Source organism: Pelmatolapia mariae, linkage group LG7, assembly GCF_036321145.2.
Source record: "Pelmatolapia mariae isolate MD_Pm_ZW linkage group LG7, Pm_UMD_F_2, whole genome shotgun sequence".
In the NCBI taxonomy this organism is placed as follows: domain Eukaryota; kingdom Metazoa; phylum Chordata; class Actinopteri; order Cichliformes; family Cichlidae; genus Pelmatolapia; species Pelmatolapia mariae.
The window spans coordinates 51,130,131-51,144,049 of record NC_086233.1 but is presented as its reverse complement, the minus strand read 5'-3'; the positions used below and the strand labels follow the sequence as shown (position 1 = coordinate 51,144,049).

Sequence of the window (13,919 nt, the reverse complement as noted above, 5' to 3'; positions counted from 1 at the left end):
ACAGAATGTTGCACTACTCCGGCCACCCAGTGCACTCGCTTAACATTAAATCTCATTTTATAATTGTGAGATATACATTTGTTTCAACATACCTGCCTGTTAGTGATTCTTTAAAACAAACAAACAAAAACAAGGTCTAAAATTTGTTTACATAAAAAAAATATGATCCTCTTTGTGTGGTGTATTGTTCTCATGCCTACAGAACAGTGCAGTACTAGAGGCCTGCTTGCAGTCATCCACCCAGTGACTGAGGATTTATAATTGTCTTGCGTTCCTGTGCTGCCATCTAGTGAAGAAAAGTGAGAAAGGAGTAAAATGAAGACAGAAACTCACTTTTTCTAAACTTGAAGCTGTTAATTTCACCAAATCAGACAAACTGTATACAGGAGATAAAAATCATTACAGGGCAGGTTTACAATAACTCGTGTGCCGAGTAACATATGTGCAAACAGAATTTTTTTTAGCTGTAGAGCCACAGTAACTAAAGATGCATATATCTGAGTAAACAGATAAAGTTATTTTACACAACAAGCTTTGGTGACCTATGTATATACTCTTCTGCATGTTTATATAAAAACATGGAAAGCATTTAAATATCATCAGTAGAACTAAATATAAAAAAACAGACGTCAGCTTCACTTCACTCAAGCAGGAACGCTGGTGCTACTGTAGTGATGGCCAAATGAAGCTTTCTGAAGCACTGAAACGCTTCATTACTCGAAGCCTTTCAACAGTCCTCTCTGGTGACATCTGGTGGCCAAAAATATGAAGAGCAGCTTGAATCAACAAAATAAAATGAACTGCTTCATTATGACCTCTATTATGACCGTGTGAAAAAAAAATTATGTTTATTTGTTTAATAAATAATTTTCATCAATAAACTTTCCTTATTTAAACATGGACCGTGGTGTGGTCTAGCTTTGCTTGTGACTTCTTGATGTTGGTAAATACAATGGATGAAAAATGCATATAATTACATATAATAATAACGGGTGGGACGTGATTAAAAAAATAATTAATTAGAGGCTTTGTAATTAATTAATCTCGAATAATTGCATTTAATCGCACAGGAAAATTTGCCCCAAAGCGCAAATGTTTTTGTTTTGTTTTTTAACTTTAAAGAGTTTTAGTGGGCGACAGAATCAAATAATAGACATGGACATGAAAAAAGCATTTAAACTGCATTTCAATGCAAAACAGAGAAAAAAAATAATAATATCCCTGGCCAAAATTGGGCAGACTTAAAAACAAAGTGCTATTTTAAGTACTTTAAGTACATTTTCAAAATGGTATTGTCTTTAAATAATAATAATAAAAAATTCAACATAAAGTGCAGCTTTTCTTCTTAAAAAATAAGGCAGAAACATAAAGGTTTATTTGACCAGCTTCACCTTTAAACTCTGAGTAACCTTAGCCAACATTATTTTGTACATTAGGCTAAAACACGGTGATCATCAAACATTTTATTGCAAAAAATAACAAACCCATTGGACTCACAATACCTCCATGCTTATTTACTGTCCGTCTCTTTCAGCCAGTTACTTAGACAAACTAGCCTGTTCACATTTTTAGAGCTCAAGGCAGCTCTGTTTTTGTTACTATGTGATCTGCAGGTGAGAACAGTCTCTCACGTGGGACAGAAATGGCAGGACTAATGAAATACTTCCGGGCCAGGACAGACAGCTGTGGGTGGGTTGCTGCTTGACTGGAACACCACTGCAGCGTGGAAAGTCTGTCTCGCTGATGGATGATTCTGCTCTGTAGAAACTCAGGGCCCTGTTACACAGGGCTTCCTCATCTGAATCACAGTCTGAAGACAATGAAGAGAGGAGGCGGCTTTTTGTGGTGGCATCTTCACACTGTTCCTGCAACAGGGCCTCAAGGCTGGTCCATGGTGTGAGCCAGGTGGCAGAAAGCAGGCAGAAAGCTAGCGCTAACAGCTCCCACAGTTTCTGTGCTTGTTGCAACATGTTACGCATTTAGATGATACCGTAAGGCTGAAGTGCTTTGGTGGTATGCAAACTCTTTTTTGCACAGTTTGCACAAAACCACGCTTTTATCAAAGCTTCCATCAGGTAGTCTTTTTAAATGAAATTTGCCTCGGATCAGTCCTAGCAACGTACTATCTTCTGAGTCTTCATTTTTGTAGCTGTGTGCATCAGTAAAATCGTGCATTGACAAAAGTTCCCCTTCGCTTGGAATGCAAAGTGCGATTAAATGCGTTAATTTTTAACACGTTATTTTTCAAATTAATTGATCGCTATTAACGTGTTAAATTCCCACCCATAATTATAATAATTGTTTACTCAATGTCCTTGATTCTCTAGTTGCTGTAAAAACCCAGTTTCCTTCGTGTGTTCTGCTCCATGGTTTACCTCTGATCTCTAAGCATTGAAGGTCAGTCTAGGCCATCTTCTCTTCATAATATACATCCTCCCTCTAGGGAATCAAATTTGATCTTCAGTTTACCTGTTTTGCTGATGACATCTAGTTATATCTCTCCTGCAGGCCTGATTCCTTCTCCCTCCCACCTTCTTTCCTTAGAGAATGGCTATCCGAATTAAAATCCTGGTTCAGCTCTAATTTTCTTAAACTCAATGAGGATAAAACTGAAATCCTCCTTATTGGCACTAAATCTAACCTTTTGAAGCCAAATCATTTTTTCACTCACTATTGATAACCCCACAGTTTTCCCTTCACCTCAGGTTAAGAGCATTGGTGTCATCCTAGACAGTTCACTATCCTAGAAATCTCACATCAGTAATCTCACGTGTTCTGCCTATTTCCATCTACGCAACATTAACCGATTACGTCCTTCTTTCCACCCAGTCTACGCCCATTCTCGTTACTTCCCGCATTGACTATTGCAATTCTCTCTTGCATGGTCTCCCCCAAAAATCCCTCCATAAGCTTCAACTGGTTCAAAACTCCGCTGCTCGGATTATTACAAGAACCTCCTCCTACCAGCTTACCTTTCTGACCTGTTAAGCACTACCTCTTCTATCCAGCTTGCTGTGCCTTCTTTCCACCTCAGCACTATGGGAAAAAGAGCTTTTAGTTGCTCTGCTCCCAGGCTGTGGAACTCTCTATCCCCAGATGTAAGAAACACTTGTTCTCTCCCTCAGTTTATGTGTTTTATTCTATTGTTAAGTGTGTTTGGGTGTCTTGAAAGGCTGTTTTAAATACATTTTTTATTAATATTATATTTATTATTGCACAACAGCCAGGTGAGGATAAAGGGGACTGGTCACGGTTGATCTGTTAGCAGCTTTTAGGGTTTTCTGCGCCTGTAACAGAAAACCAAGTGAATCACAATCTGTAGTTATGTATTCTGAGTGAAAACAACACTTTACTCAGAGGCGATGCAGAAAGTTGACAGCTTACTTGGTGACTGCATGATGCTCCAACCCAGGTCCCAAGTTTGATCCAGCCCTCATCGCCACAGCCACAGAGCACTGCGAAGAGGGAAAAAATTAGGACCTAAATCTATTTGCAAGTGTTCTGAATAGCCTCGATTCTCATACCAGAAGGAGAATTTTTTAAATCAGCTTACCCTCGTCTCCACATCAGTCAAAGCTCCATCTCTACTGGCTGACACGCCTTCTGAAGACTTCCTCTTCCAACTTCAGAGACCGATACGTAAAAACATTAGTATAGCTTCAGCAGTTTGGAATCATATTTAACTTAAAAAAATGTAAGACTCAGGAGGCACGTTAGGTAATGTATGTAAAATTATTAACAATATTAACAACAATAACAATATTAACAATACTAGTTGTTTTTTAACAAAATTGACAGCAGTGGTGAAATAAGATCATCAAAATGTCCGATGCTGTGTCCTGCTGTTATGAATTACATAGAATAAGAGATGAGTTTTTGCTCAACTGAGCTGTCAAGTTGATCTCAGTCAAAGAAAGACTCTAGAACAATCCCAGCACAGAAAGCAAACCCCAGTTTTTTTGTTATCCTGTTATTACAGAGTGAAATATATTTAAACCTCAGCAACACATCGATTATAACATTCAAGAATGGAAATAAACTTGGTGGTTAAGTCTTATTTTCCATTAAGAAGAAGAAAAGTATTATCTATTTTTTGATAATGTGGCACTATCCAGAAATCCAGCTCACCATATGGAACATTATATGGTCAGGTAACACATCTAAAAATGTTAAACATTTTTTTAGGGTGCAAATTCAAGACATTTTTATAATTATAAATTATTACCTTGGGACTGTAGTGAGCTCCTGTTTCAGCGTCTCAATGTCAGTGAACTGGACAGCTTGCCCTCCTCCTCTCGTTTTGATGACCTCGCCCTAAAGAAAAAAAACAAAAAGAACCACCATTAGATATCTTTGTTACTATTTAATATTTAATACAGTGCGAAGCCCTTCTTGTGATCAGTAATTCAACCATCACAAGAGTTTCCTTTCTAAGGATAAGCATGCACGCTACTACAATCATGCAACAGAACATTTAGAACCACTTTATAGAAATTATTTAAATTCACTTCTTAAAACTGACAAATATGCTGCTGGTCTGCTGAAAACTTGCTAATATAAATGTCTCCATGAGTAAGGAAGTGTAACCAAATATATCATTCTGAATATCAGTAATATGCTGTGCTGCATACTTGACCTTTATAAGCTTGGTCTGTATCTCGCCGTCGGAGGCAACTTCTTGGTGTGTTAGCACGTATCTGTCACACTTGGACAGAGCCTTCTCGCTGGGTGCAGACACCTGGATGGCGTTGGGGATGACCGGCTGCAAAACTGTGCCCAAGTCCATGCTTGACGATGGTTTGTGGTCCACCCACTTCTCCCCACCAGCAGAGCGGGAACGACGGTGCAGCAGGCGTACTGGTGTTGTCGTCTGAACAGATCAATGGGAAATGATTTAAAAAGGGAAAAATACCACAAACAGAGTGAACAAAAACACAGAACTTGACAAAGCATTACGAAGCTTGACGAAAGAAATCATAAAACTTATACATTTTGGGGGGCAGGGTACCCCACACCCTAAACTTGTAGGAGCCAAAATGCTGACACGTCACAACCTCATGCTGCTGCCTTTAGCTAACTCACTGACCCTGTATCTTCTTTCAATTAGGTCTACATGAAACGAAGGAGAAGGGAAGCAGTCTCTCTCATCCACTCTGTTCAAGCACACAGCTCTCCTCCTGGCCCGGCTGACTGAAGTGCCCGTTGAGGCCTGGGGTCTTGTGGGTGTTCTTGTGGGTGTACTAGGGGAACTGTAACCCTGCAAGCTGTCCTGAGCTGCCTGCTCCTCACGTGCAGATCTAGCCACAGACAAAAAGGTACTTCTGCTGGGGACGGGGCAGGTGGGCCTTGGGTTCATCTCATCCTCCTCATCACTAGCAGCACTGCCTGACTGTGACTCTGGCTTTGGACTGACATGAGGGGAATCGACTGGGCACTGGAGAGTGAAATGGAAAGACTAAATGGTCACAGTTAGACATGCAAAAATTAGATGTTATAGGAACGGGATACATTTACAGTCTAATGTAATCAAATGCAGCAACCACTTTATGTAAAGTACACTATGTAAAGTACAAAGTTCATGTTTTTCCCCATACCTGGTGAAAAACACGAACACTGAAATGTATATTTACCAAAGCTGAGCTAAAATGATCTGTGAGTTGATGCAAATTTATCTGCAACATAATTCATTTTACAGTTTGTCTTATTTGTTGTAAATTTAGTATCTTTGATTTTTAAAACTATAGATTCAGACCAATAAATTTAGACCAACCTACTGAGAAATCTACAGCATCAAAATAACTCTTTTACAAATTCACCAGAAATGTAATTTCCTCAGTTTCACAGTGGTACTTAATTGCTGAAGGACTACATGATCATATGCATGAGGCGTTTATTCTAACCTGCCTGCTGCTGTGGCACTGGGATTAGTGATGTTAGTAGATTAAGAGAGACGAGTGCAGTAGAATTTAACTTTGAATGGGCAGAATACCATTCAACTCCCTTAAAAACATTCATCATTATGGTTTTTAAACACAACATACAGGGACAGGTGAGGGTGATGCTGATCTCTTTGGTGGTAGGCGGTCCTCTTTGGAGGGTCGCTGAGAACGGGGCTGATGCTGTGGTTGTGGTAGAGGCTGTGGCTGCGTCTGACGGGGTGGAGGTTCAGGGCGACCTGGAGTCTTGCTCTCTGTCACGATGGCCTTTAGCTGCTTCAGCTTTTCGTCTTTCACCCACAGCTTATTTTGCATCTCAAACTGCAGTGCATTAACACGTCTCTCCTGCACAGTGAGGATATTGCAAAATGTTCAAATGCAATATTATCCAAGTTGCTTGAATAAGACAAATTGGCTTCCACTATAAAAACTAAAACAATGACCAACAAGGGCTGTTTGCAAAACTGAAATGTGTGTAAAATTTAGATCTTACTACCAAAGCAGGTCTTTTTTTTGTTTGTGGTCTTTATTGGAAATCTATATATTGTTGAATAAAAGGGAAAAAAAAGATATTTGAAACTCACACATTCTTTCTCCCACTTGAACTGGGTGTCCGAGATCACGCCATGCATGCGCTGCTCCATGCGTCTCTTCTCTGACAGCTCCCTCTGCAGCCTCTGCTCTCTGGTTTCCAGCTCATGCTGCAGCGAGCGCTTGTCATCTTCAAAGATTTTAGTTGTTTTCTGCAGGATGTCAATCTGAAACAGAGACATGTGAGACATTAAAAAAAAAAAGTGACAACCTTCAAATCTGCAGCATGAATGGATTAGTCTCCCACCTTGTGTTCTTGCATCTTTGTTTTCTTCTCTAAACGTTCAATCTCTGCCTTGTTGCCTTGGATGATTTTGTCTTTCTCTATCAGTTTGCCGTTTTGTTCCTGAATAAAGTTGTCTTTGGAAATTAGGCCGGTATCCAGTTCCTGAAGCACAGACTTCATCATGTTGGCTGAAATAACATCAAGAGAAATGTGAGCCAAGAGAAAGAACACTATTCAAAAACTGATCTTTCAAAGCCAAAACGTATCAGGTGAGCTAAAATGAGAACAGACACCTGTTTTACTGGATTCCTCAATCATCATCTGCTTGATCCTCTGCCTGTTCTTCAGGGCTTCAATCAGCCTGGGCAGGGTGATGTCATCATGTGGGTCAGTCAGCTCACAGGAGGGTAGAGATGGGAGACTGAGGATCTGAATGTTTGCAGCAGCAGGCATGTCTACAGAAGACAAAGAATCACAAGTCCTTAAAGCAATTGTGTGGTTTTTAATAATCATCACACACAATACTCCACTGTTAAAACATTTACACAGAACTAGTTCAGATTAATTCTGTTTAATTTTGATGGAAATTACGTTTGCAAGAGTTTGGCTTGTCTGTTAATTTGCTTGTTTTGTGTTTCCAAAGAACTTCTTGAAAAATAATGCATTCTCTCATTTTCAAAATACACCTTTACACACAGTAAGTTGATGCCAGAGTTTTCTAAAAGTGTGAATACAAGGCTGAATAATACTTTAAATGTCACTACAGTTAACTATGGTAAATGGACTGTTTCTTATATTGCGCTTTTGTACACTCAGCGCTCAAAGTATCTTCCCCAAAGATATTTGGCATTCAGACTGAAGCAGCCAGGGTTCGAATCACCAGCCTTCCGATTAGCAGATGGCCTGCTCTTCCCCCTGAGCTACAGCCACCTCCAACTACAATTCTCCTTGAGATGATAAAATGAAAATGAAAAGTCCATGTAAAAGCTGCCACCGTGCAGCCACCTTATTTGGGCTGTTATTTTGAAGTATCATCTAAATCATTGTTGTAATTTCAGAGAAATGATGCATTATCCTGACATTTCTGGCCATTTAATATACAATTCACAAGCAACTGATGACAGTGGGAAGAAAAACTTCCATTTAATAGGAATAGGAATGAGGGGATGAGGGGAGGAAGACAGCATAAAAGATGTGCTGTGGAAGAGAGTGAAAAGAGGTAAGTGAAGAAGATTGCTCAGTGCATCATGGGAAGCCCACAGCAGCCAAGACGTATTGCAGCATAAACAAGCAGCATAATTAAGGGACAGTTTACGGTCATCTGATGAATACCAAAATATAAGAAAGTTTTAAGCCTAATCTTAAAAGCAGAAAGAGGGTGTCTCAAATTCAAACTGAGAGCTGGTTCCACAAAAGCAAATATGCCCTCTTCTGAGATGCTGTTGGCACTCTCGCTGTTCTGGATCAACTGAAGGCTTTTCAGGGAGCTTTTGGGACAAGCTGTATACTGTATTTATTCTTATTTTATTTTATTCTAATTGTCCTTCATAACTTTTGCACTGTCCACTTCCTGCTGTGACAAAACAAATTTCCCACGTGTGGGACTAATAAAGGTCATCTTATCTTAAGCTGCTAATGAATTACAAGAGTCATAGTAATAAATGCATGAAGTAACTTTTCAGCATCACTCTGACAGAGGAGATTTCTCATTTTAGAGATACTGCACAAGTGCAAGAAAGCAGTCCTACATTTCTGTGTGAAGCACTTTGTGATCTTTGTCTTGAAAGGTGCTATATAAATAAAATTTGACTTACTTTACTTGTTTAATATGTGCAATAAAGTACATAGGACGAGTTTTATCTGAATTTAGAAGCACACAAAAATGTGTCCAGTGTGATTAGTGAATATAACAACAATTAGCAGAAGTGGAAAACCCCTCATTACACACTTGGTGTTGCTCTGTTTAAAAGGTTAAGTGTAAAACTTCAGTGCGCCTACATTTAGGCTAATCACTTGATTAACAGGGTGTTAAATAAATAAATAAATAAAAACTTAAGCACAGCATTAATTTTTTTTTTACCAGGATCTATCGGGCCACTGCATTCTTCCAATCTGTGAGACAGCTCATCTTTGAATGCCTGGTTTCTATGATGACGGCCTGGAGTAGCGCTACAGATTGGTCTGTCCACTGGCCTGACCACTTCCACCACTTGCGTCATCTCTGCAAACTGCATCAAAAGCTACACAAACAGAGCATTGCTTTTATGTCAGGAGAAAATAAATAAAATTTTTGGTTAATTAAAAAGACACAAAGTAAGAGGGCAGGGTCAAGTTACCAGCGTTTCCTCATAGTCATCAGTCTTGGGATCGACGCAGACAACCATTCTAACTTTTCCCTCTCCATCGAAGTAGTTTTTAAACAGGTGGGTTATTTTGGAGCCTCCAAACAGCTCGAGCCGAGCTGTTTGTCTGATACTCATTTCTATTCTTGGCCATTCTGGTCAGTTTTAATGAAAATCTTAACATCTTTAACTCTGCCACCTCCAGCACTGCCTCCCATCTTTTTGTCAATGCCACTGTCTCCAAACCATACATCATAACAGGTTTCACTGCTGTCTTAAAGTTTAAAACCTCAGTTACATGGCAGTCAGGTGGCACTCCTCTCAATAAAACTCTTCCAGATCAAAAAGTCTACATCTGTTGCCTTTGAGGAAGAAAACTGATGGGTGCAGAGCGAAACTGTGGGCTCACAGTCAGGTCGAAGAGAAATTGTCCAGAAGAATTTTCACTCTGTCAGTAAATTACTCCACTCTAGGTTTAAACATTCCCTTACTGGAATTTTTTTTCCCACCCAGTGAAATGTATGAGATTCACATCTGTGCTGTCTGCCAAGTTGACCTTCTTTAAGAATTCAGGGACACTCACCCCAACTGGGTCCGTCTGGTTGCTGGAGGGTTTTTTTGGAGGAGGCCTGCGGGGGGTTTTACCCTTCCTGTAAAAGTAAATAAATACAAAGTCATTCACAATTCAAACAGAAGCGTAAGCGTTAACAATTCATTACTTTATGATGGCTTAACAAAGCCACTTGCTAGACGGCTAATTAGCCCCCTGCTAACAGTAAAGCAGAGCGTCAACGTCCGTTGTTAACTCCTTAAACTTAAATTCACCACTTAGTGACAGGGTAATACACACAAACAATATAGCCCGCCTGCAACATATATAATATAAACCTATACTTACACTTCTCTCGTCATTGTAACGTGGTACCTATGCTGAATTCACCGTTTCTATTTGTCTAGTTTTAAATCGTCCCTCCACCGCGACGCCTCTTCTTCTTTTAAATTTGATTGGCGGTTGGCAAACAACTGAAGGATGCATTACCGCCACCAAAAAAAACCCTCAAATCCTCCCAAACAATTTACTTTCTTTTAAAAACTGAATTAAGGCCTGATAACTTTCACTTCTTGAGACCTTTTGCAGTAAATCAATAAGATCTAGCTTCATTTTTATGTTTCTGAGGTTTTGGGTCAGTTGTCTTCTCTCCACCTGATACTTCTGACAGTGTAATATAACATGTTCTCTAGTTTCCTTTTCTCCACAGTAGTCACATTTCCCTGTATTATGTTTCCCTATCATGAATAGTGTAGTGTTCAAACCAGTATGTCTTATTCTCGATATGACCACGATATGTACCACCTCCTTTCTCCTACCTACTCCTTCCTGTGGTTCTCATTTCTCCTACTCTCCGCTGAATTTTATAGGAGAGTCCCCTCCTTTCCCCCTCCCACTGTTTTTCTCATCTTTTCTTCATTTCTTGCCTTACAATACTCTTTACTCTTACAATACTCTTACAGAAGTTAATAACCAGGTCAACTACCCCATCTTTTGTGGCTTCCTTCGCAGCTCTATTTGCCATTTCATTTGCTTTTACTCCATAGTGAGCCGTAATCCATAAAAAGACAACTGTAAGTCCCATCATTTGTATTTTGTAAAGTGTTTCCTGAATTTCTGTTAGAACATCTGCTCTACTTTCTGAGTGGCTACACTGTAAACTAGCCAATGACGAGCTTGAGTCTGAACAAATGACTGATTGTAACGGCCTCATGTCTTCTATCCACTGAACAGCTAACAGAATTGTGAGCATTTCTCCAGTCTCCATTTCTCCGACAGTCCATCATTGATCCTTTTCCCTATTTTGACTTTAAACTCCAGAATAACAAATGCTACACTGGTCTGACTGGCTGTATTCTTTGATGCATCTGTATATATTTGTACATAATTATAATACAGGTCAATGTAAACCTGTATGTGAGTTTAAACTAAATGCCCTTCCTCCCAGCAAGGTTTCAGTACTTCTTGTGTTGGGTGATCCTGTCCATGTCCCTGTAGATTTGCCCAGTAATTGAGTGTTAGCTGTTTTCTTCTGATTCCTAGTGGTATCTCACCTATCTCTACCTGTAAAGCTGCTGTTGATGTTGTTTTAAATGCACCTGTGCAGAGTCTTAGTGCCTGATACTGACTGAAGTCTAACTTTAAAAGACTTGTGTCAGCCACGAAATTATATGCTACACATCCATAATCTAACACTGATCTAATCAACCCAGTGTGTATGGCCCTCAAAGACTTCCTATCCGCTCCCCAGTCCACCCCAACTAAACATCTCATTATATTTAATACCTTTTTGCATTTATCCACTATTTTCTGAATGTCTACAGCCCATGTTACCCTTATATCCAGCCACAATCCCAGAAACTTAAATTTACTTACTCTTTCTAACTCTTCACCATATAACTTTAGCTTGACTTCCTCACCAACTCTTTTCCTTGTAAAAAAAAAATATTGTCTTTGTCTTATCAACTGCACATTAGATATTAAAGCTATAGGTCTGCAATTTCCTGGATTTTTACCATCCTTTCTTGGCTTACCTATGGGCACAACCACTGCCTCCTTCCGGCTTTGCAGCAGTTTCCCACCCTCCCAAACTCTGTTATATAACTCTAACAAAAGATCTTTAGCTGACTCACTAAGATGGTTTATCATGATATAGCAAACCTGATCTTTTTCCGGTGTTTATAATTTGGATTTCCGAAGAACTCGATTCAATTCTGACTTTGTAAAAGTAATATTTAATAAACCATCTGTATCTTCTACTTGTTTCAGTAAATCCTTATTCTCTACGGTTGTCATTTCTCTTCCACTTCGCCCTTCTCCACTAACATTGCCTGAACTATGGATTTTAACAAAGGTTTTGCTTTTTCCTCATCTTTTAATGCTGTTGCCTTTCCATCTCTCAAGATTGGATATCCATACTCCCTTTTTATACCATTCATCCTTCTAATCATTGACCAAACATTGTGTATTTTTGTCTCCCTCCCTACTGAATTACAAAAAGCCCTCCAGAAGTCCCTCTTTGCATTTTTAATTGTTCTTCTTACCTTAGCTTGTAATTTTTTATATTCAATGAAATTCTGAAAACTGTGATTCCTCTTTAATATCTTAAAAGCTTTATTTCATCACTTTATCACAATCCTTTGTCCAACAAGATACAATCTTCTTTTCCCTTCTTTCCTCTTTATCACCCAGTTTGCTGCCTCTAAAACTGCCTTACAAACATAATAATTTAAATCATCAACCCCAACATTCATATCGATCTTTTGCATTTCACTAACTAATCTAAATGTATCCCAATCTGCATTACTGAAACACCACTTCTGCACACCCCCTATATTATGTTTCTCTACACTCAGCTCTATCTCAGTCATTATAGGATAATGGTCACTGCCTACAGTTGTCTTTTTTATTACCTGCCATGAATAAATACCTGCCAATGAGTGTGACACTAATGTAATGTCACTTGCTGATTCTGCACCTGTTCTAACATTCACTCTTGTACCACTTCCATCATTCAGACACACATATATATATTTTTTTTTTATCTCTATCAATCCCTCAATCACTGCTCCATTCTGATCCTTACAGTTACCCCATAATGTGCTGTGTGCATTAAAGTCCCCACACCAAATTACTTTCTCACTTAAATATGTGCCAAGTTCCTCTACTGATAACAGTGTTACCCAGATTCACAAAATTGACCACTCTGATGCTACTATATCTTGACCAGATTTTCATTACAAAGTATTCTGTGTTCCTATAGCTAGGACTCTATATTGGGTTCATTGCTTTACAAATTTTACACATCCTCTTCCATTACCCTCATTTCTATCTCTCCGGACATCATCATAACCTTTAATAACAAAATCCAAAGTAGGTTTAAGCCAGGTCTCCTGAATACAGATTATTTCTGGTTTCTTTTTGCATTTTTTGATGAATCCTTTGAACCCTTGTCCATTTGCAATCAAACTTCTGGTGTTCCACTGTAAGATGATCATACTGTCCTCTCTCCTGGTCCTCCTATCTCCCTCTCCTCCAAGTCTTATATTGATATGTTCCCGAGATATATCTTTAATGCCAAAAAACCTCTCTGCTCCTTTCACAATTATTTTAATTTTCTGTTTTGCGTTTTACTTGATCTATGCAATTTATAACATAGGCAATAAACAAAATCATCTTCTCCACTGTCAGTCCTGTATGAGTTGACATCGGTTGAGCCTTTCCCGTTTCTTCCTGTGCCTTCTGTTCCCTCTTGACAGCCTCGGTGTAACTTACGTTGTGAGCTACTTTAACTTGTTTGACCTCCATGGCCTTCTTTCTGACTTCACAACCCCATAACTTGCCCCTTGCTGCCCCCCACTGCATTTATCCTGTACACTATCCCCACATTCCTCATATCTGTGTTCACCTCCACACTTGGGATACCCGTTTCCCATTTGCAAACTGTAGTGATGTGCCCATATCTTTGGCATTTATAGCACCTGAGGGGCAGCGGAACATATGCTCTAATCTAATAGACTGAACATCCTTACAGAATATGTTAGCATTAAAAGACTAAATTATGTTTAGATGGGAAATTTAAATTAGTCAACCTGGATACACAAAATCCTTATATGCAAATTCAGCAACCACCCGGTTGCATGTTTTTTAAGTGTAGTGAAGAAAAGTGTAAAATGAAAACAAATACACTTTTTCCAAACTTGAAGCTCAGTTTAATTCACCAAAATCAGACAAACTGTATACATGAGACAAAAATCATTACTATGGAGGTTTAC

The 13,919-nt window shown here is 39.1% G+C and overlaps 1 protein-coding gene across 1 annotated transcript; it reads right to left on the bottom strand.

Moving 5' to 3' along the window:
• Window positions 1–3,380: 3,380 nt before the first annotated feature.
• On the bottom strand, window positions 3,381–9,233 carry LOC134631825 (kinesin-like protein KIF23). The gene is made up of 11 exons (XM_063480380.1): window positions 9,090–9,233; window positions 8,852–8,993; window positions 7,047–7,208; window positions 6,775–6,941; window positions 6,521–6,694; window positions 6,042–6,281; window positions 5,087–5,434; window positions 4,637–4,870; window positions 4,226–4,314; window positions 3,554–3,623; window positions 3,381–3,455 (listed from the first exon to the last, which is right to left on the bottom strand). The coding sequence occupies exons 1-11, from the start codon at window positions 9,231–9,233 to the stop codon at window positions 3,381–3,383; spliced, it is 1,845 nt and encodes a 614-aa protein (XP_063336450.1).
• Between the last annotated feature and the right edge of the window lie 4,686 nt (window positions 9,234–13,919).